At 39.5% G+C, this 22,206-nt stretch overlaps 1 protein-coding gene across 3 annotated transcripts in view; it reads right to left on the bottom strand.

Annotated features, from left to right (window-relative positions):
• LOC122551638 (potassium voltage-gated channel subfamily H member 7-like) overlaps positions 1-22,206 on the bottom strand; it is a 461,508-nt gene that overhangs the window by 233,213 nt on the left and 206,089 nt on the right. For all 3 annotated transcript variants that reach the window (XM_043693876.1, XM_043693877.1, XM_043693875.1), the window contains exon 3: positions 4,672-4,824. In XM_043693876.1, coding sequence (XP_043549811.1) covers positions 4,672-4,824 — 153 coding nt within the window. The remainder of the gene's footprint in view (positions 1-4,671; positions 4,825-22,206) is intronic.

The raw sequence follows: 22,206 nt of genomic DNA on the forward strand, positions 1-22,206 counted from the left end.
CAGGACGCTAAGGAAATTTTACATGTCCACAAAGACTCTTACCAAATTTTATACATGCAGCATAGAAAGCATCCTATCCAGATAAATCACAACTATGGCAACTGCTCTTCCCAAGACTGCAAGAAACTACAGAGAGTTGTAAATGCAACCCATTCTGTCACGTAAACCAACCTTCCATCCATTGACTCCATCTATACTTCCCACTTTCTCAGCGAAGCATCCAACATAGTCAAAGAGCCCTCCTACCCTGTTAGTACTCTCTTCCATTGGGCACAGGATATAAAAGTTTGAAGACAAATACGAACAAATTCAAGAACAGCTTCTTCCCTGCTGTTATCAGACTTTTGAATAGACCTCTCAACTATTAATGTTATTCTCTTTCTCTGCACCTTTTCTGCAGCTCTAACACTGTATTCTTCACTCTGTTCTGCGACCCTAGTGCACTTTGTATTCATACGACCTGCCTGTATAGCATGTAAAACAACACTTTTCACTGTATCTCTGTACATGTGACAGCAATAAATCAAATCACATCAGACAAAAGACAGGAAGTCTACTCAGATTTTACTTAAAGAAACCTTTTTTTAATGTAACTCTTTGAGTACCAATGCTCAATATAAAACATACATTCATTGTAACACATATCTCTTACTTCATCTAACTTCAACCTTAACTCACTCTTTTAACTTCACTTTACCTTACTTTAACTTAATTCACACTTAGCCTTAATCATCACTTTAACTCTGCAAGTTTGGCTTGAAACAAATAATATCCTGATTCGAGTAAAGTGATCAACTTTTGCTTTTGGTGTAAATCTTGCCTCATGGTTCTTTGTTTTCTCTGAAGATAACTTCATGGCACGTAGTTCTCAAATGTCAGTCTCGATGGCTCACTCATGCAAAATCCTTTGTGCTGGTAACTTTTATCTCAAAACGTGTCTCTGGTACTCAGCCAATGAACTGACCAAACCTGATCATACCATTCAATCCCAGCCAAGATATTTACTGGTAAACAACACCCAAATGATTATACAAAGTCATAAACAGCCACAAACTATTCTCCATATGAGATAATATGGTGTCAGTTTGTCTAGCAGGCCACAATGACGCCTCCTTTGGTTGGTCAACACAGGAAACTGCAGGTCACAGCTTTCATTACAGCTCACAATATACCCTGGCTGGAGGTTTAATTGAGGTCAGACTTTGAACTAGCTTGACCAAAGTTCTCAGCATGCTTGATTTTAGTTCTTAACCCAATTTTTTTTAGCCATTTCTCCTCCTGGCCACCTAACCACACCTGAGACTTTGGTGCACTTCCCTCTCAAGCAATCACAGTCCCCTCAGTGGCACGGCTGAGTGCAAAAGCTGCTACCCTCTGATTGGCTTGTATCTCTCACTGGGTGGTGCTTCCACCGCTATGATGCCAGTAGAATACTGACAGATGCCCTTTCTACTGCCTAATCTAAATGTGGTTTGGTGGACCTTCCTGAAAGGAGTCTGTGCAGTGTGTTGCTGGCAGGTAAGACCCATGACACCACAACAAGATTCTGCCCACAGTAAATGTAATGTAATGTAGGATACAAAACCAACCTATTTATATACATTGGGTTAAAGTAAATTATGGCAGATGCTGGAATCTGCAACCAAACGAGAAAATCTCAGCAGCTCTGGCAGCATCTATAAGGAGAGAAAAGAGCTGATGTTTCAAGTCTAACTGACCCTTTGTCAAAGCTTAAAAAAAGGGAGAAATAGGGAGGTATTTATATTAGGCTGAGAGAAAGCGAGTCATGGCTCCAGAAGCAAAAGTAGCTGTAAAGAGGTGATAATGGCAGTGCATGGAGAGATTATAGGGAGATTAGGAGCTGGGAATGACCAAGATGGAAGCCAGTGCTGTGTGACAAAATATGTGGGGGATGGGTGAAGCAGAGGCAAAATGGAAAACAGGAGAGAAGGATAGCAAAGGGGGAAGAGTTCAACTTCAGATGATTATCCCATCTCGACCCCTCTGCTTTCATTCTGCTCCGTAATTTTATTTCATTTATTTTATTTATTTTTTTCATTGTTCTGTACCTCTTATTTCTTGACTGTCTCTCTTTCTCTCGCTCCCTACTCTCTCATCGCCTTTTTCCTCTCCTCTTCCCCCTTTGCTACCCTTCTGACCTGTTTTCCATTTTGCCTCTGCTTCACCCCTCCCCCCCCCGCATCCCCCACATATTTTGTTATATAGCACTGGCTTCCATTTTGGTCATTCACAGCTCCTAATCTCCCTATAATTTCTCCATGCATTGTCATTATCACCTCTTTACTGCTACCTTTGCTTCTGGAGCCATGACTCGTCTTCTCTCAGCCTCATATAAATACCTCCCTATTTCTCCCTTTTTTTAGCTTTGACAAAGGGTCAGTTAGACTCGAAACATCAGCTATTTTCTCCCTTACAGATGCTGCCAGACCTGCTGAGATTTTCCAGAATTTTCTCTTTTGGTATTTATATACATTGACCTTTCATAATATTAATGTAATAACAATCAGACAACTTATTTTTAATTTAGTGTGCTCTTGTACGGTCATAAAATCATAAAATGATTGTGGCACAGAAGGAGACCATTCAGCCCATTATGTGTATGCCAATTTTCTGTCAGGAGCAACTTCACTACTGTTACTCTCCCACCATCTGCCCATACCCCTGTATATTCTTCTTTTTCAGAAAACAATTCAAGTTTCTTCTAAATTTCTCAGTTGAACCTGCTTCCACAATCATCTCAGACAACAAATCCTTTCTCTACAGCAAACAACGTTTCCTATTTATCCACATAGCTAACATTTTGATCCCTTGAATCATTATTGTGCAACTTTTCTGCATACTTTCTAATATGTCGTCCCTAAGTGTGGTGCCCAGAAATGGGTACTCTATTCCAGTTGTGGTTGATGCAATATTTTATACAAGCTTATCATAACTTCCTTGCTTTTATACTTCATGTCCCTACTGATAAAAGCCAGGATATTTTACTTGTCTTGTCAAATTCAATATTTTATATGCATATAAAGCAGGGCTCTCTGCTCCTAGCTACCTTGCAAATGTATTTTCACTTTATATTGCCTCTTTGCAGTCTTTCTTTCAAAATGAATGACCTCACTTTGTAAAATTTAATTTTATCTGCCACTTGTCTACCCATTCTATCAACTCGAGTCTGTCCTCTTGACTTCTGCATTTCCTCCTTACAGTTCACTATATTTACAAGTTTTGTATGCTTCAGACATTTAAAAATTATACCCTGTATACTTATACCAAGTCATTAACACATATTGGCAAGAATAGTGTCCTTACACTCACAATAGGTGAATGCTTGCAACCACCTGTAACCGCCATTTTTTTACTAATTCACAGGATGGGGGCAACACTAGCTAGGACAGCATTTATTGCCATCCCTAATTTCCCAGAGGGCAGTTTAAGAGTCAGCTACTTTGCTGTGGGTCTGGAATCACATGTAGTCCAGACCAGGTAAGAATGGCATTTTCCTTCCTAAAAGACATTAGTGAACCAGACGGGTTTTTCCTGACAATCAACAACAAATTCAAGGTTATCACCAGACTCTTAATTCCTCAAACTTTTATTGAATTCAGACTCCACCATTTGCTGTAGCAGGATTCAAACCTGGGTCTGCAGAACATTATCTAGGTTTTGGGATTAACAGTCCAGCCACAATATCACTAGGCCATGACTTCTCCTATGAGGCTAAGGAAGATTGAAAAGTTCTGGCCAGGCGTTTTTCAATTTCTACTTGCTTAGCACTTTGGATTCAATTCATCCAGTTCTGCTCCCTTATTAACTTAAAATATAGACAGCTTACCCAATACCTCCTCCTAGTTTATTTTGTTGAGTGATAAATGTTGGCAACCTGGGGATAGCTACCTTAACATTCTTCAAAATGGGGCATTAGATTTTCTGTGCCCCCTCGGGGGTCAGCTGGTTCCTTGGTTTAATGTCTCACCTCATATGCTGCAGCACTTGAAGCTGCAACTATCTGACTCATGGGGCAAGAGTTACTTCATTTCTATCAGCTTCTTCAAGGCCTGATCATCTAGTCTAGCATGAGGGCTCTTGCATGAAGTATTGTCTCTACCTCTGGGCCAGAAGGTCTGTGCTCATGTTTCACTTATTCCAGTTGAGAGTATGTTGCTGGAAAAGCACATCAGGTAAGGCAGCATCCAAGAAGCAGGAAAATCGCTGTTTCAGGCCAGAGCCCATCATTAGGACTGAGCTCACAGTCTCTCACCTATCCCAGACTATGTGTCAAAACATGTCGAAGCAGGTTGATTAAAATATCTGAAGTCTAGTATGCAACAAAGGGTCTTGGTTCAATTCCTCAGTGAATGACAGGGTTCAATTAAAGTACCACAATTACTTTTAATGTTTCTATTCTAGGAAAAGATCTCTTCTATTCTAGTTCATGGAAAATGAACTAGTACTCCTACTTTTAATTTCTAACACTCCTGGACAGAAATTGTAATAGGAGTAATTTGTTTCATCTGATTCTGTTACAGAGGCAGTGATCACTGAAACACAAAGAAAGTAATCATAGAAACTTGCTTCTACCTGATACATCTCATAAAAGTAAATTATTAGTGTCTGTAGTTCAAGTTCAATGACTGGCATAATTAAAGGGACACTTACGTGAGTCTTTGGTTGGCGACATGTGATTTAAGCTGTCTGGAGACTGTAAGCATTTCTCCTCATCCACAAATTCAAAGTTTATGATGAACATTATGACCACACCTTCTTCATTTTTCACTGGAATTATATGAGTGTTGCACAAAAATGTTGATCCTAAATAATAGAAAAGAAAAGTAGGTCAATATCTCCAAGACAGACTGAATAAGATCCATGGCTGAGAATGAATAACAATGCAATTTGTACTCTCGGTTTTTGGCTTTGTGAATGGTAAGTTATGTTTGTCTAAATAACAAAGAAGTCCTCATCAGGGAAATGATGATGGATTGTTGTATAATGTTGTTCGAACACTAAAAGGTGGATAGGAAAACCATTTCAGAACACTTTAAAATTGTTTATGTTAGATTTATGAATTTCAACAGATTTTCTTATGGTTTCACAGAGGTACAGAGAATTCCTCTTGTTAACATTCACTTTTGAAATGAATGGTGAGAATCATGGACAGAAATTGTAATAGGAGTAATTTGCTTCATCTGATTCTGTTACATGTCTGACTGATGAGTTGTAGACGTAGCTATCTTCATGCTCATTGTGTATCTTAAAGATATGTCTGCAGGACACACTTATCTGATTTACACTGTCAAATTGTAACAGTGTGCTTATAAAGTACAACAATCTTTTGATTTGAGATTCAACATTTTTACTCAAACCTCAGTGGTTTACAAGTTCTCCTTTATAGAGTTGAATACTTTTCAAGGCAGCATGCAGTATAGTCTTTGTTTTATGATTTTGGAAGATGATTTAGAATTTGTATTACACATCTGATTTAGCCAACAGTTAGTCACCAGATGTTGTAAAGTGTCACAATAACACAAATCACAGTATTCCTATTTTGGACCATGTTTCCTAATAAAAGTTGAGAAATGTTATTTTATCTGCATGGCTGTACAATTCATAGTGATATTCATTATCATATCTAGTTTCTTCATAGCCGTCCATTATTTTTAGCTTTAGTAATAATTTTGTTTGTCTATTTGCCTGTATATTTATCATATTAATTGAGTTACATGAGCACATTCAATAGGAAATTACAAATGTATAAGTTATTGAGCTGAAGTAGACCATTCAGCCCATTGAGCCTGCTTTCCCATTCAATATGATCATGGATGATCTGTTTGTGTTTCCAATTCTGCTTTTCTATCTGCTCCTAACAAACATTGATTTCCTTTGCTACCTAAAATCCATCTTTGCTTTAAAAATATTCAATTACCCCAAATCTGAAGCAGAGAGTTCCAAATTTGTATAACCATCACAGAAAACAATTCTCCTCATTTCTGTGCTAAAACAGTGACGTCAAATTTGTTAATGCTTTTTAAGGAGCCAATAGTAAAGCTTATTTCAATAAATTATATTTTTCCACTAAAAAAAATCAGAATCTTTAAGCCTATAACCAAAGTCATGCATCAACTGCAGTCGGCTCATTCAGCTCATTGAAAGCATAGACTTTTGCAAGTTATTTGAAAATTTCCGTATGAAATACAGTTGTAAACTTACAAGGATACTTGCCTTTTCCAAACACGTTAACTTTGTAAATGAGTGCCAAACAGTTGCTGCAACAAGTTTATCATTGATGTATTTACTATATAGGGTATTTCAGTTCCCTCAACATGCAACTGGGCAAAATCAATTATAGGATATAATTTCTACAGTCCATTCGGTCCATCGTGTCCAACCCTCCGAAAAGCATCCCACCCAAATTCACCCCCCTACCCTATCCCTATAACCCTACATTTCCTTTGGCTAATTCCCTTGCCTGCAATCCTTGAATGCTATGGTCAATTCAGCATGACCAATCCACCTCGCCTGCACATTTTTGCATTGTAGAAGGAAACTGGAGCACCCAGGGGAAATCCACGTTATAACCGCAATTCACATCATGTAGGTGCACCTTCAAGAAAGCAGTCATTTGCAAGGAAACTAGGGATGAACAATAAATTCTGGCCTCACCAGCAATGCCCACATCCTGAGAATGAATATTTAAAATGGAATTTAAGTTAAACTTATATGAATTACTCATAAGCATCTGTCACTGGTGTATGACTACTCATTTCTATTTGACACTGAAATACTGTCTGAAACAGAATAATATGGATTTGTATGGATATTTCATACACCAAAGTCTTCCTGTATTGATATCATTGCATTGAAGTTGGAATTTAAGTTGAGAGCTGTGAGTCAGGAAACTTCAGAAACATACTTGCACTGAAATTGCCCATTATTTAAACTTCTAATGGGTTGATTTCCACTGAACCTTCCATGACACTGAGCTGATTTAGATCAAAGATGTGAGATTTCCACCAATAGTGTAACCTGGAAATGCTAGGCTGATTAACAACATATCCAGCAAAGAGATCAGCCAGTGTAACTGAAGCGATAAAACCATGATGATAATATAGCTTTAAGTGGTGTATTTTGTCCTGGTTTTGTTCTTCAAAACTGTTCCTTTAACTAAGGGGAACAGCTATTCCTATCTACCCTGGCCATACCCCTCCAATCTTAAGTACCTAAGTCAGGAAACCCCTCAGCCTTCTCTGCTCTAAAGAAAATTATCCCAGCTTCTCTGCATAGCTAAAATGCTCCAACTCAGGGAACATCTTGGTAAATCTCCTCTGTACCTCCTCCAGTGCAATCACATAATTACAATGGTGAGACAGCAAGGACAACACATGGTGTTCCAGTTGTGGCCGAAGCAAACCTTTATACACATGAAGCTTTTTTACAGTTAATTTTTGCAATGTTTTGGTTAAACTACAACTACTGTATTGGATCTAGATCTGATCACTATATATTTAGGAACAATGTGAGTATCCTTGAGACGATACAGCAAAGCTTTATCAACTTGGGCTCAAGGTCAAGAAATTGTAACTACATGGCTGGTTTGGAGTCAGAGCAAAAGAGTTTGAAAGGATTTGTCAGATCAGAACAAAATCATGATAGATTTTGATAAGGTGGGCACAGTAAATTGTCCTTTTCAGTTGAAGGGTTAAGAAACACAGGTTTAATGTTTTGGCCAAAACATACAGGGGGATGTGAAGAAGAAATTTATTACAGAGAAATGACGTGAAACTTAGTGTCTATCAAGGTGGTGGAAGTGGAGGCAATAGTTCTTATAAAAAGGACATTGGAAGCACATTTGTGGTAAATAAACATTCACAGCTACAGTGATAGGATGGGGAAATGGGACAGACTGAACTATTTTACAGAGGGCCAGTATTAACATGTTGGGCTGAATGGCCTCAAGTCAAAGGCTTGACTCATTGATAACCCTTGGTTAACAATTCCAATGCAAGCAGCATAGGAACTTTCCATAAATAGCATGCAGCCTAGTACTAAACATACTGTTGACTGACTGCTCAGTTCAACAGGAACCTCCAGGTTGTCTGAGGCTAATATGTTTTCAACCTTGCCTGCACTTCTCAAAGCAAGAATGTATTTTGACTATACCAAATGTTGCAAGCAGCTACAGAATATAATCTGACCTACTAGAAGAGTGACTTACAATGCAATCAGGGAGACAGCATGCTCTAAGACTCTCAGATGCTACGACACCCTCATTAACCAAATGCATCACACCACCCTTTGCTCTTGCAAGATTGGGCAAGAGTGAGGGCTGCATTATAGAAACATAGAATCCCCACAGTGTGGAAGGAGGCATTTGCCCCTTTGGGTACACATCGACACTTGGAAGAAGAGCATCACACCCAGACTCAACCACCACACCCCCCTCCCCCCACCTTATCCTTGCAATCCCACATTTACCATGGCTAATCCACCTCACCTGCACATTCCTAGACACTATGGACAATTTAGCACAGCTAATCCACCTATTGGATGTAGGTTGGTTTACTGAGCTCAAAGGTTTGTTTTCAGCTGTTTCATCATCATACTAGGTAACATCTTCAGTGAGCCTCAGGATGAAGCACTGGAGGTGTAACCCGCTTTCTATTTATATGTTTGGGCTTCCTTGGGTCAGTGATATCATTTCCTGTAGTGATGTCATTTCTTATGATGATGTCATTTCCTGTTCTTTTTCTCAGGGAATGGTAAATGGGATCCAAGTCAATTTATTTGCTGACAGAGTTCTGATTAGAATGCTATGCTTCTAGGAATTCTCGTGCGTGTCTCTGTTTTAGTTGTGCTAGGATGATTGTGTTCTCCCAGTCAAAGTGGTACCCTTTCTCATCCGAATGTAAGGACACTAATAAGAGTGCATCATGTCTTTTTGTGGCTAGTTGATGTGCATGTCTCCTGGTGGTTAGTTTTATATGCATCTATATATCCACCAGGATACATGAACATCAACTAGCCATAAAAAGACATGATGCACTCTTACTAGTAACCTTACATACAGATGAGGAAGGACGTCACTTCGACTGGGACAACACATCCATCCTAGGACAAGCCAAACAGAGACATGCACGAGAATTCCTAGAAACATAGATTCCAACCTGAACTCTAACAACAATTGTTTTGACATCACAACCCAAGGAAACTCAAACATATAAATAGAAAGTGCTTCATGGGGAGGCTCATTGAAGATATGGTGACAAAATGTCTGAAAACGAACTTTCCAGCTCAGTGAACAAACCTATATCCAGAACCTCAGCCTGAGCTACAAATCTTCTCAAAACTTGCTAATCCACCTAATCTTTGGATTGTTTGTGGAAACTGGAGCACCTGGGGGAAACCCATGCAGACATTTGGAGAATGTACAAATTCCACACAGACAATCGTCCAAGGCTGGAATTGAATTCGGGTCCCTGGTGCTGTGAGGCAGACTCATGCTCTCCACTGAGCCACCATGCTGTCTCTGTACCTCTCAAAAAATGGGTGTCTTTTGACTAGACCAGATGTTGTAGCTAGCAAGGGAATAGAATCTATTAGAATTTATTATTCCATCTGTGGAAGATGGTGTTTGCCATTATTGGAGCAGCCATCAATAAGACCATGGTCAGTGAAGAAATTCAAAGCATTGAACCAGATGGCGTCATTTATCTAATCCCCTTTCTCTTTCTCCTGATCCAACAGCCTCTTCCGATTTACAAGTTGCACATGGTGTGAGCATGCCACTTCCTGCTTTTCACCCTTTTCCTCATAACAGCATTATCCTGTGCCAGTCTCCATTTACTCTACTGACTTCCTCCCCCACCCACCCCCCACCTCTATCCCACCTCACTATCAATGTAAACACCACCCTTTCCCAGCCACTTTCAGTTCTGACGAAGGGGCACTAGACTCAAAACATTAACTTTGCTTTTCTCTTTACCAATACTGCCAGACCTTCTGGGTTTTGCCAGCACTTTCTGTTGTGGCTTCAAATCACCATTATCCATTTATTGGTAGAGGAATTGAGTTCCGGAGTCCTTTTATTGGTAGAGGAATTGAATTCCGGAGTCCTGAGATCATGTTGCAGTTGTATTAGACTCTGGTGCTGCCGCATCTGGAGTATTGTGTGCAGTTTTGGTCGCCATACTATAGGAAGGATGTGGAGGCACTGGAACGGGTGCAGAGGAGGTTTACCAGGATGTTGCCTGGTATGGTAGAAAGATCGTATCAGGAAAGGCTGAGGCACTTGGGGTTGTTTACCCTTTCCCAGCCACTTTCAGTTCTGACGAAGGGGCACTAGACTCAAAAGATTAACTTTGCTTTTCTCTTTACCAATACTGCTATGAAAGTTCCACCCAGGTAACTAGTGCTGTTGTGGCTTCAAATCACCATTATCCATTTATTGGTAGAGGAATTGAGTTCCAGAGTCCTTTTATTGGTAGAGGAATTGAGTTCCGGAGTCCTGAGGTCATGTTGCAGTTGTATAAGACTCTGGTACGGCCGCATCTGGAGTATTATGTGCAGTTTTGGTTGCCATACTATAGGAAGGATGTGGAGGCACTGGAACGGGTGCAGAGGAGGTTTACCAAGATGTTTCCTGGTATGGTAGGAAGATCGTATGAGGAAAGGCTGAGGCACTTGGGGCTGTTTTCATTGGAGAAAAGAAGGTTTAGGGGTGACTTGGTAGAGGTGTACAAAATGATTAGGGGTTTAGATAGGGTTGACCGTGAGAACCTTTTTCCACGTATGGAGTCAGCTATTACGAGGGGGCATAGCTTTAAATTAAGGGGTGGTAGGTATAGGACAGATGTTAGGGGTAGATTCTTTACTCAGCGAGTCGTGAGTTCATGGAATGCCCTGCCAGTAGCAGTGGTGGACTCTCCCTCTTTATGGGCATTTAAACGGGCATTGAATAGGCATATGGAGGATAGTGGGCTAGTGTAGGTTAGGTGGACTTGGATCGGTGCAACACCGAGGGCCAAAGGGCCTGTACTGCGCTGTATTTTTCTATGTTCAATGTTCTATGTTATCCACAGTTCTTTGTTTTTATTTTAGTAGGATTCATGAGATGACTGCTGAAGCAGTTGAAGTCCATATGCATCAAGACCTGGATAATATTCAGGCTGGAGCTGATAAATGCTGAAAATGTGTTGCTGGAAAAGCGCAGCAGGTCAGGCAGCATCCAAGGAGCAGGATAATCGACGTTTCGGGCATGAGCCCTTCTTCTCCTGACACTATCCCAGCCAAAGCACCTCACTTGATCAGAGCCCCATCCACAACCTTCAACACTCACTCCCTCTAGCACTGAGGCACAGTGACTACAGTATGTACCATCTACAAAATGGGATTAACCAAGGTCCTTTGGCATCATTGTCAAATCCCATGATCTCCACCATTTAGAAAGAAAATGGCAGCAAAAGCATCGGAACACCATCACTGACAAATTTCCCTCAAAGTCACACTTGGGAACAGATTGCTATTTCTTCATTGTCATCGCTTGAACTCTTTCCCAACAGCACTGTTGGTATCTACACAACATAGGCTCCAATGTTTCAAGGTAGTGGCTTACTGCCACATTTCCAAGGGCAGTTAGGGATGGACAATAAATGTTGACCCAGCAAGTGATACTCACATCCTAAGAAAGAATAAAATATATTTCTGCCTGAAAATCTATTCATGTGTTAAGGTACTACAATTGGTTTCATATCAATTTTACTGAAATCAATAATGCCTGCTTTCTAAGGAAAGATGCTTAGCAATACATCCTTAGTAATAGTGAATAGTTTATTATGATTGTTTTTAATAAGAGTTTCACTTTATCAGCACAAAGCTATTGTCAACATAATTATGCCAGTCTGGCTTTTCATGTTTAATTCAGAATTTTAACTTGTAGAGGTCAATTTTCAAACATTGTTAGTTGTAATTGAACACCAAAATTTTAGAAGATTATAACCCTGAATCATGTTTTGTTTGTTCAATATGTGGTTTCATCAACATGAAATGTAAATAAAAACACTGAAAGAAATAAACACATTTACTGACGCCGAATATTTTCATCTGCAGTGGTTCATATATAGATAAACACTTTACTTGTTGTTACCTAATAAAAGTCAGTGAAATAAAAAAGATGTTTGAATTGTAGGAAAGAAAATTCAAAATACTAGCATCTCCCAGAAACACTTGAAACTTTATATTTTGTACCCATGATGTGTGCATTCCACACCAAAACCCAAATTGAGTTTTGTTAAAAAAAAGACAAGCTGTTATAGCATGTTGCCTTTGAGAGCATAACTGTTTTTTTCTGCAACACTGCAATTCTATAGTACCAGTTTAGCATTAACATTCAACTTCTTAACTTCATAACTTGTATATGTACTAGACTTCTGGGACTGTAGATGGAAAGAATAGTGATGAAAAGGAGAAAATATGACAATAGGAAAGTCAGTATGAAAGAGTAAAACACCAGACAATGGAACTCAGAAATAAAAACAGACAATGCTTGAAGTATGCAGCAGATCTGATAGCAATTATGGAGAGAGAAACTGAGAGTTCATGGCCAACATTTTAAGGATCAAATTACTACAGGTGCTGGAATCTGTACTGAAAACAACAAATGCTGAAGATCACAGTGGGTGAGACAGCATCTACAGAGAGAGAGCAAGCTAACACTTCGAGTCTAGATGACTCTTTATCAGAATTCATCAGTCCCTTCATCTGATGAAGAGTCATCTGGACTTGAAGTGTTAGCTTGTTCTCTCTCCATGAATGTTGTCTGACCCATTGTGATCTCTGGCATTTGTTGTTTTCAGCCAATATTTTAACCTTGGTTTATAGAATAGGGGACAGGCACTAATTCAGCTCACTTGTTTTTCACTGGTTTCTGCACAATTATGATCACAATATAAAATGCTGGCAGCTTACACACATGACACATGCAATTCCCTTTCACCAGTTGACAATGCAGTACAATGAGAAAGTTTATGGTCACTCTTTGTTAAAGAGTTATAGGTGTACTTGTCACTTGATGGAATATGACTGAACTCACAGTTTTGGCTGGCTCTCGCATTGACTATCTATTACCAGAGATTTCATGCTGCCAGACTTGCATTTCTTCTTTCTATAAGGCCATATAAAAATTGGAGTACGTATTGTGCCTTCATTTTTGGAGCTCGAGTTTAAACCAAACATGACTGCTTGGTTGGAAGTCTTTTCTCTCCTTTGTATATATGGAATTTATACTAAAATGGTGACTTCTCTGACACTCAATTCTTGTTAATACAAATGAACTGTATTTACACTTTAAGCATGTGATTTAGGACTTCAGTTGACTCAGCAGTAGAAAGTGGTACTAGTGTTATTTTTAATGAGATTTTGAATTGATTCCATTCACATGATTTACCTTATGATGTCTTAAATGTTCAGTATTCAATGTCACCTGGTCTTATGGTGTATTCTGTTAAAATACTTTACGAGAGATATTGATTAAGCACCTACCATAATTGAGTAAGCATTGACATACTTATCAACAGTCGAGAGTGTGGTGCTGGAAAAGCACAGCAGGTCAGGCAGCATCAGAGGAGCAGGAGAATTGATGTTTTGGGCTCACCATATTTTATCACATATTTTATCTCACCACTCTCTTGGCTCACAGGCTCATTCCTGATGAAGGGCAGTTGCCCGAAACTTCAGTTCTCCTGCTCCTCAGATGCTGCCGACCAGCTGTGCTTTTCCAGCACCACTCTCTGGACTCTAATCTCTAGCATCTGAAGTCCTCACTGTCAAATACTTTGACAACAGAAGAACTCGGAGTCCTGTTTTGCTTCTAGTGCCACACTTTGTTTTAATATGATAGCTAATGTGTAAATGTGTTAATGTAGCAATGTGTGAAGAAAGTGAAAAGGTAAAATTGGTCATTGTTTCCTTGATATACTTGATTGTTTTGTAGGGGAACTATGCATTACTTGTATGGGTGATGAAGTAACATTTAATTTGATAGTTGATCTGATAATCTCATAATAAGGAATAAAATTGATTGGAATTGTGCCAAATCTATCCAAGCTTCAATTATTGATACCTATATCAAACATCTTAGATAACAAGATTAATATCTTGTTCACAGTTCTGAAGAAGGATCATGAGAGCCGAAACATTAACTCTGCTTTCCTTCCACAGATGCTGCCAGACTTGCTGAGTTTTGGACAGTGTCATTTCAAATGAACCTTCCAGCTCAGCGAGCAAATTTACATCCAGAACCTCAACCTGAGCTACAAATCTTCTCCAAACTTGCTGTGTTTTTTTCAGACACTTCGAATAATGTTTCTGATTTCCAGCATCTATACTTATTTGGGTTTTTTTTAAGATTAGCATCTTTTTTCATTGTGATAAATCACATCAGTTCTGTGCTTAAGTGTATGTTTAGTTATATTTGATTTACAGATATGATGAATAATATGCCATTTTGTTAAATATTATGAATGCATTAATCATAGTTTCATCATTATTTCATTAAAAATGCAATGAATGTCTAACTCAGTAATCTATTCCAGTTATATTTATGAGGTTGGTTCCTAAGACATTTTGACTTAATGTACAACATGTTTATTATAAATTGTATATAGTTTTATAAAATATGTAAGTGCAGTTTAAAATGTAACTAATTTACACATAACACATTTAATCAATATCTCTCGTAAAGTATTTTAACAGAATACACCATAAGACCAGGTGACATTGAATACTGAACATTTAAGACATCATAAGGTAAATCATGTGAATGGAATCAATTCAAAATCTCATTAAAAATAACACTAGATCCACACTTGGAGTTAAAAGAAAACAACATTTTCATGAAAAAAACATTAAGTAATTCTAGGTGGCAGCTAACTGATTAAAATGCATATTTTGTTCAGGCAACCAGAAATTATACAATTAGAATGGATTAATTTTCCTGTCAGTTATATTAGTTTACATCAAGATTTTACACAAGAAATGAAATAAGACTAGATAATTTATTCTATCAAATTGATATTTAAATCAGTTGTCCAAATTCTGATTAAAACAAAATGCGTTTCTTATTCACTGTCAATTCTATAATGTGCTTTTCAATCAGTTGAACGCATTGTCTTCCACAATTGTGCATTCTTTCATAACTCATGTCATGACACCAGCTGCGCAATGCAAGTAGTACAGACAATTTATTAAGTAGTTTCAACAGCAGGATTATTTTACCTGCAGCAAATTCCATGATGTACAAATAAAAGGTTGCATTTATAGCCTCTCCCACTTTGACAGTGCGCTATTAGGAAATATTGGCAAGAGGAAAATTTGACATGAATATTATCTTTCAAGCTCTTATTAATGTGAATTTTAATGGCACTGATAAGACTCCTCGAATGATGGGACAAAACAGATATCATGCCAATGTACCTTTCCCTTACTTTGAGTGATATATGGTTGATAAACAATATTTGCCACAGTTTTGTTTTGACTTTGAAACCTACATAAAGCTGCCAGTATTATTCACAAATTAAATGAAATTCAATATTCTGGGAGCTAAGAATCACAAATTACAGATTGATGGGATAGTTAATTGCATTGTGCTGCAACAAACGTGTCAGGACTGTTTACCAACACTAGTAGCGATGGTAGATTACTGTCTTTAATTTTTATTCAAGTTCACTGTTATATCTTATAATGATTCACAGGTGTAACCTGTAGATAACATTAGTGTTTTAGAGTTCTCTCAGCATTTGTAACCAAGTACACATGAAAACAGATTGTCTTAAAATTGGTTGCGAGTTATGTGTGCAACAACAATGCATTCCAATCTCCTCAATCTTTTATGGATGCCTGTCAAATCTTATGACCAAGTGAATTTCAGGACACAAACTGGTCATATTCTGAATGTCTGGTGCAAATATCTTCCAACTGGGGTTGTTTGGTTGGCAAGGTTTCTCAACATTATATGAAAGTACTTTTTGGACCTCTTAAATAAGTTTTTTTCTCAGTTGTTATTCTTTAAAAAAGACATGCTTACTGCGATCTGCTTTCATTGTGCAATAAAATGGAAAAGATTTCTCATTCCTTGCTTAAACATCCCGTATTTGATATGTATTAATGTTGGCTAAATATGTTGAAATGTTAAATTATCAGGCATAAAGAAACAAAGAGCTTATTTCAACATTTAGGTCCTGATTATTTATATTGATATAAGCTAAATTATGCACATTCGAATTTGGGCATAATTATAATAAAACTGGAGACTGGACTTTCAATTTTAGTAAAATAGCCACAGCTACAGTTGAAATTTGGGCTGCAACTTCTGAATTGCAATCACTGAAGAAATACCAAAATGTTAAATCTTTCTACCACAGTCTGGTAGCAGAATGATTGTCCATTTGTAATATCTTATTTGCATTTGAGCTGGAAGAGAGAAAGCTTTTGAGTTTACTATATATTCACTTCCTCAAATCTCTTTTTGCTTTTAATTGCTTTTAATTCAGATAATTATTTGACAATGTTTATTTTTGGTGCCACTATTTCTTCACTGATTGCTTAACAACTTCATCCCAAACATTATTCAATGCTTCCAAAGCATCTTTACACATACAATTATCTCATCGGGATGGTGATAAACTGAAAAAAAACTTTCACGTTATAACTACGTTAAGAATTATTCTGTTCCTTGCCCCTATAGGACAAAATATAGACAATTGTCTATTGTCATTTTTGAAAAGTTACATGGAAGGTTTCTCTTCATAAGTACTGGTGAGATTTCTTGCACTATCATCCCAAACTTGCACCTTAAAGTGTACGCTATACCCCAATGGTGCTCCACTTGTCCTACTCTCCCATTTGCTGTGGGCAGAAGTACTGTCACTGCCAGAATCTCCTGGGATTCCTATCACTGGTGCCTTCTTTAAAAGGCTATTGTGCATCCAGTCAAAGTTTGGCAGTCTGGAGCTTCCCTGTATAGTTCTATTAACTTATCCCACACAAGGTGGATAGTAGGGTACTTGATGCTGTGCTTTGTGAACAGGGACCTGGAGATCTGGTGGATGGCGTGCAGCATAAGAGGGCTGTCCTCTTTCCCCAGAACTGGCTGAGGAGGTCACAATCCCATATGCTGCCATCCTCTTCCCCAGCAGGGGCGGCATGGTGGCTCAGTGGTTAGCACTGCTGCCTCACAGCATCAGAGACCTGGGTTTGATTCCACCCTTGGGTGACTGTCTATGTGGGGTTTGCACATTCTCCCAGTGTCTGTGTGGGTTTCCTCCAGGTTCTCAGTTTCCTTCCACAATCCAAAGATGTGCAGGTTAGGTGAGTGAGCAATGCTAAATTGCCCATAATGTCCAGGGATGTACAGGCTATGTGGGTTAGCCATGGGAAATGTGGGGTTAGAGTATAGGGTAGGGGTGTGGGCCTAGGTGGGATACTCTTTGGAGGGTTGGTGTGGACTCGAAGGGCCGAATAGCCTGATTCCAAATTGTAGGGATTCTATAATTCCACTTGGGTCAGTGTGATCTCAATAGTCTATAGAAATAGTGGCAGTGTAGGAAGAACGTCAGTGATCTTTGCTGCTCCACAAGGTTAAGCACCACCATTTTTTCTCTGCTATGTCACTCCCTCTTTTTCACTGTCTGCTACTTCACCCTCCAACACCCCGAATACTAACCATGTATCAATCTGCCTATCCACTCACTCATCAATCACCTCAACAGATTTCCCTCATCTGCATCAGCTCTAACAGCTCTGCTAGCCACTTTCATTTCACTTAATCCCTCTCCTCTATTTCCTTCCAGGAGAAACTGGCTAATAATCACATGGAGAGAACCAGGACAGGTGGTAGGATGCTGAATATTCAATTCCTCAGCCCCTACATGGCCCTGGCTTCCAAGAACTGGTTCAGTACCTGCAGAAATGCTGCAAGTTCTATGTCCTAACAACCAAGTAAGAAGCATTGTCCATTTCTGTTTTACTCTCCCACTACCACCATACTGAACGTATTGTTTGGGTATTCAACTGCTACCCTTTGTAACCAATGCATTCTTTCTTTTGTATCCTCCAGGTACTATTGCCATCACCATGATGTCAGCAGCCAACATGATGGTACCACACAGTATTTCTCCTTCCCCTCTGTGAAAGAAGGTGCAGGTGCCTCAGAGGAACCCCTGATATGACTGCCTTGTGCTCTCTCTCAGCTCAGATCCTGAAACCTCAATCAGTACATTAGCTAGATTAGAGTCAGGTGTACATGCTGATGAGCAAATCAAAGCTGCATCTCTGCAGAAGGTACTCCCAATTCTAATCTCTCTGCATCAATGTCCCAGGTCATTGCCAGCACTCAGAGGACTATGGAAACCAGGCACTTGCTCAGCTCCAGAGGAGAGTACCCCAGGGTGTCAGCAATTTACAACTTCCTACAAACTTAATTTTTTATTTTAGGTTTTATTTCAACTTTACAAAGAGGCAGGAGCTAGGTTTGTCTCTGGAACTGGGAAAACGTGCACAAAGGTTGCACGACTGCACTATTGCTGCTGATACCATCCAGCCGAATGGCTGAACAGGTTGTTGGCTGCCATGGAGAGCCAGGTCCAGCACTCTCAGAGTCTGCTGATAGATGCACAGACCTAAACTCTAAGACTCTAGCACCAATAGCAAGATGACAGCAGGACAATGGACCCTAACCTCAATCCAAGAGCTCCTTCCTTACAAAGAAACAGAGCAGTGGCAGTGGATCCCAGCTCAGGTGAAACCAGATTAAGGACCCTATCAGCAGACTCTGAAAGTGTTGGACCTGGCTCCCCATGGGCCATCAACCTGTCCAGCTGTTCGGCCCGATGGTAGCAACAGCAATGGTGCAGTCGTACAGAATGTGGGGCTGATCGAAGCTAATGGCATTGACAGGGAGAAGGTAATCTATAGATTTGAAGGTTCACTAACCTCCTCGCCCCCACCTCCCCCATCCCCTCACTGCCTTCTCAATCAGTTAGGAAACCACCCTCCATGCATCAACAGTAATTGCTATGCCATTTACTTTCATCTCCCATAATACCTGAGTCTTTCTCAGTCCAGGAGTAAAACAGCCCACAAGGTCAAGATTAAGTGATGTAGTCCCTATCATTCAGCTCCTCACTCCTTATGAGCAGAAGTTCCTGACTTCAATTGCCCTGGAACATGACGAGAACTGATATTAGAGGTTGCCCTTGACTGACTGAGCTAGAATTCTCTGACTGAAAACCATCCTCTGAACTGGACTGATTACAATCATGGCATACTTACTGGCTTTATTTCTGCATTGAAAAGCATAGTGATACAGCAGTAATTTGGTGCTGGTATCTTTGGCTGAGGGGGTAATGTGCAAAAAGGTAATGCAAGGCAGGGGATGCTAATGAAAATTCAGATCAGCTCAGAGTGGGAGGGCAATGTGACAATGTTGGGCTTTTAATAAGGCTTTAACAAACAATAATGAACATGAAGTGGGAATTCCCCACTCCTGAAAATCTCATCATGCCACTTGGGCAAACTATACAAGATGCAACAAAATGATCTTGACGTGAACTGGACTTGTTGAACACTTTTAGATTAGATTAGATTAGATTACTTACAGTGTGGAAACAGGCCCTTCAGGAAACAAGTCCACACCGACCCGCCGAAGCGCAACCCACCCATACCCCTACATTTACCCCCTACCTAACACTACGGGCAATTTAGCATGGCCAATTCACCTAACCTGCACATCTTTGGACTGTGGGAGGAAACCGGAGCATCCGGAGGAAACCCACGCAGACACGGGGAGAACGTGCAAACTCCACACAGTCAGTTGCCTGAGGCGGGAATTGAACCCGGGTCTCTGGCGCTGTGAGGCAGCAGTGCTAACCACTGTGCCACCGTGCCGCCCACGAATCTAAAAAAAAACACTTATCTCACCATAGCCCATATTAATCGAAGCCTAGTAAGATTGTACTCTTTTTTTTTAAGTCCAGATTGAAATAACGAACTACATTTAGATTTCTCATTTTAAGATCCTGAAGGGTCTTGACAGGATTGATGTTGAGAAGATGTTTTACTTGTGGGATAATCATGAACAAGGGGACATAATTACAGAATAAATGGACATTCATTTAAAAGTGAGATGCAAAGAAATTGCTTCTCCCAGATGGTAGTGAATATTTGAAATTCTCTACCAGACAAGTGTGGAAGGTAGGTCATTGAAATTATTGAAATAGAAGGCAGATATCTTCTTGAAATATGGATGTGCTGAGGCATATGAGCAGCTGGAATGAAAGAGGATCTGAGGCCTGGGGCAGATCAGCCATGAACATATAGAATGGCAACATAGGCTGAAGAACTGAATAGCCTACCTATGCCCCTGTTTCTTATATTCTTTTATGATGTACGATGTACATCAGCAAGATCATGTGGAATTTCTGATGTGTTGCCATCAATGGGAATTTAACAGTAAATTAGAATTATGATGGCCATCTTCCATTGGTAGATCTTACATGCTTGTGCCTGAACCTCAATTTAGGTGTGAAGATTTGGGAGAGGTCCATGAGAATTCCTTTCACAGTTACCCAAGAAATGTTCAGCAGTTTAAAACGGCTGGGTAATTCCATTCCTGAGATCCCCTAATCTCCTCCACCTCACCATTCAATTAGCCCTGACCATGTGACTATTCCCCCTGTTCGACTACCCTCGTGACTCCACTACTATCCCAAACCATGAACCAATCCCTCCAATCAACTACTTACTCATCTACCCACTCATGCCTCCACCAATTTCCAGATTATGGCAGCTCCATTATGGGCAGAAGGGTGGGGCAGAGAGGCATGTCCTTTTTTTCCATGACTCTATTCTGCTCATAGGAGTTATATGGGAGATGCTGCACTGTTCATTTGTTTATCAGCTGGGATTAGAAGATCCATAACAAATGGGAAAGTATGTCCAAATATTTGAGTGCAGCAGCAATGCACACACTGCTCTTGCTGACTGGAAGATTGAGTTATATAAAGAACAAATTATTTCCTTTACACGAAAGACGCAGAAGTTTTTACATAGAAAATGAGAATACAGGAACAGGAATAGGCCATTTGGCAATTTGAGCCAGTTCTGCCATTCAAATGACCATGGCTGGTCATCCAAAACCCTCTTTCCGTTTTGTTCCCATATCCTCTAATTGCTTACATCCAAAAAAAAATCTACATCCTTCTTGAAAGTCTTCAATATTTTGCCCACAGCATTTTGTGTGGCAGAGAATTGTACCCTTTCTAGGTGAAGAAATTTCTCCCTATCTCAGTTATAAAAGGCCTGAGATATCCTTATCATTATCCTTATCCTTATCCTGTGACCCCTGGTTCTGGACTCACCAGTCATTGAGAACATTCTTCCTGCATTTATCCTAGCTAATTCTGTTAGGATTTTATAGATTTCTATGGTGATACCCTATATTATTCTAAACTCCAGTGAAAATTATCCTAACCGATCCAGTCTCTCCCACCTACATTTCAGGAATCAGTCTGATAAATCTTTTTTACACTCCCTCAAAAGTCAGAACATCCTTTCTCAGATAAGGAAACCAAAACTGCACATGATATTCGAGGTGTGGTTTTAGTAAGGCCCTGCATAGCTGCAGCATGACTTCTTTGCTCCTGTATTCAAATCCTCTCACTACATGGGGGCCAACATACCACTTGCCTTCTTCACTACCCTACTGCATCTACTTTCAATGGCTTATGTACCAGGACATTGAGATCTCATTGCATTTCCCCCTTCCCCAATCTATCATCATTCAGATAATCATCTGCCTGACTATTTTTGCTATTAATGTGGATAACCTCACATTTATTGACATTATGCTGCATCTACCATTTATTTGATCACTTGCTTTTTGTCCAAAGCACACTGAAGCTTCTCTGCATCCTCCTCACCGTATACCCTCTCATCTAAAGAGCAACCTGTTGATTAATAAAGAACTTTGTTAATTAATAAAGGATCCTGTTAATTAATAAAGAAAACAAAGCTATTTAATCAAATAATATAAGCAAAGGAAGAATTTGCACTTGTGACATTGGAAGCCTAACATTGAGAAAGAATTTTATTTTTCATCAGTAAATGCCTTTACTTCAAGCATTAAAACTAATTAAAAATGTT

This window comes from Chiloscyllium plagiosum, chromosome 7 (genome assembly GCF_004010195.1).
Source record: "Chiloscyllium plagiosum isolate BGI_BamShark_2017 chromosome 7, ASM401019v2, whole genome shotgun sequence".
Taxonomy (NCBI): domain Eukaryota; kingdom Metazoa; phylum Chordata; class Chondrichthyes; order Orectolobiformes; family Hemiscylliidae; genus Chiloscyllium; species Chiloscyllium plagiosum.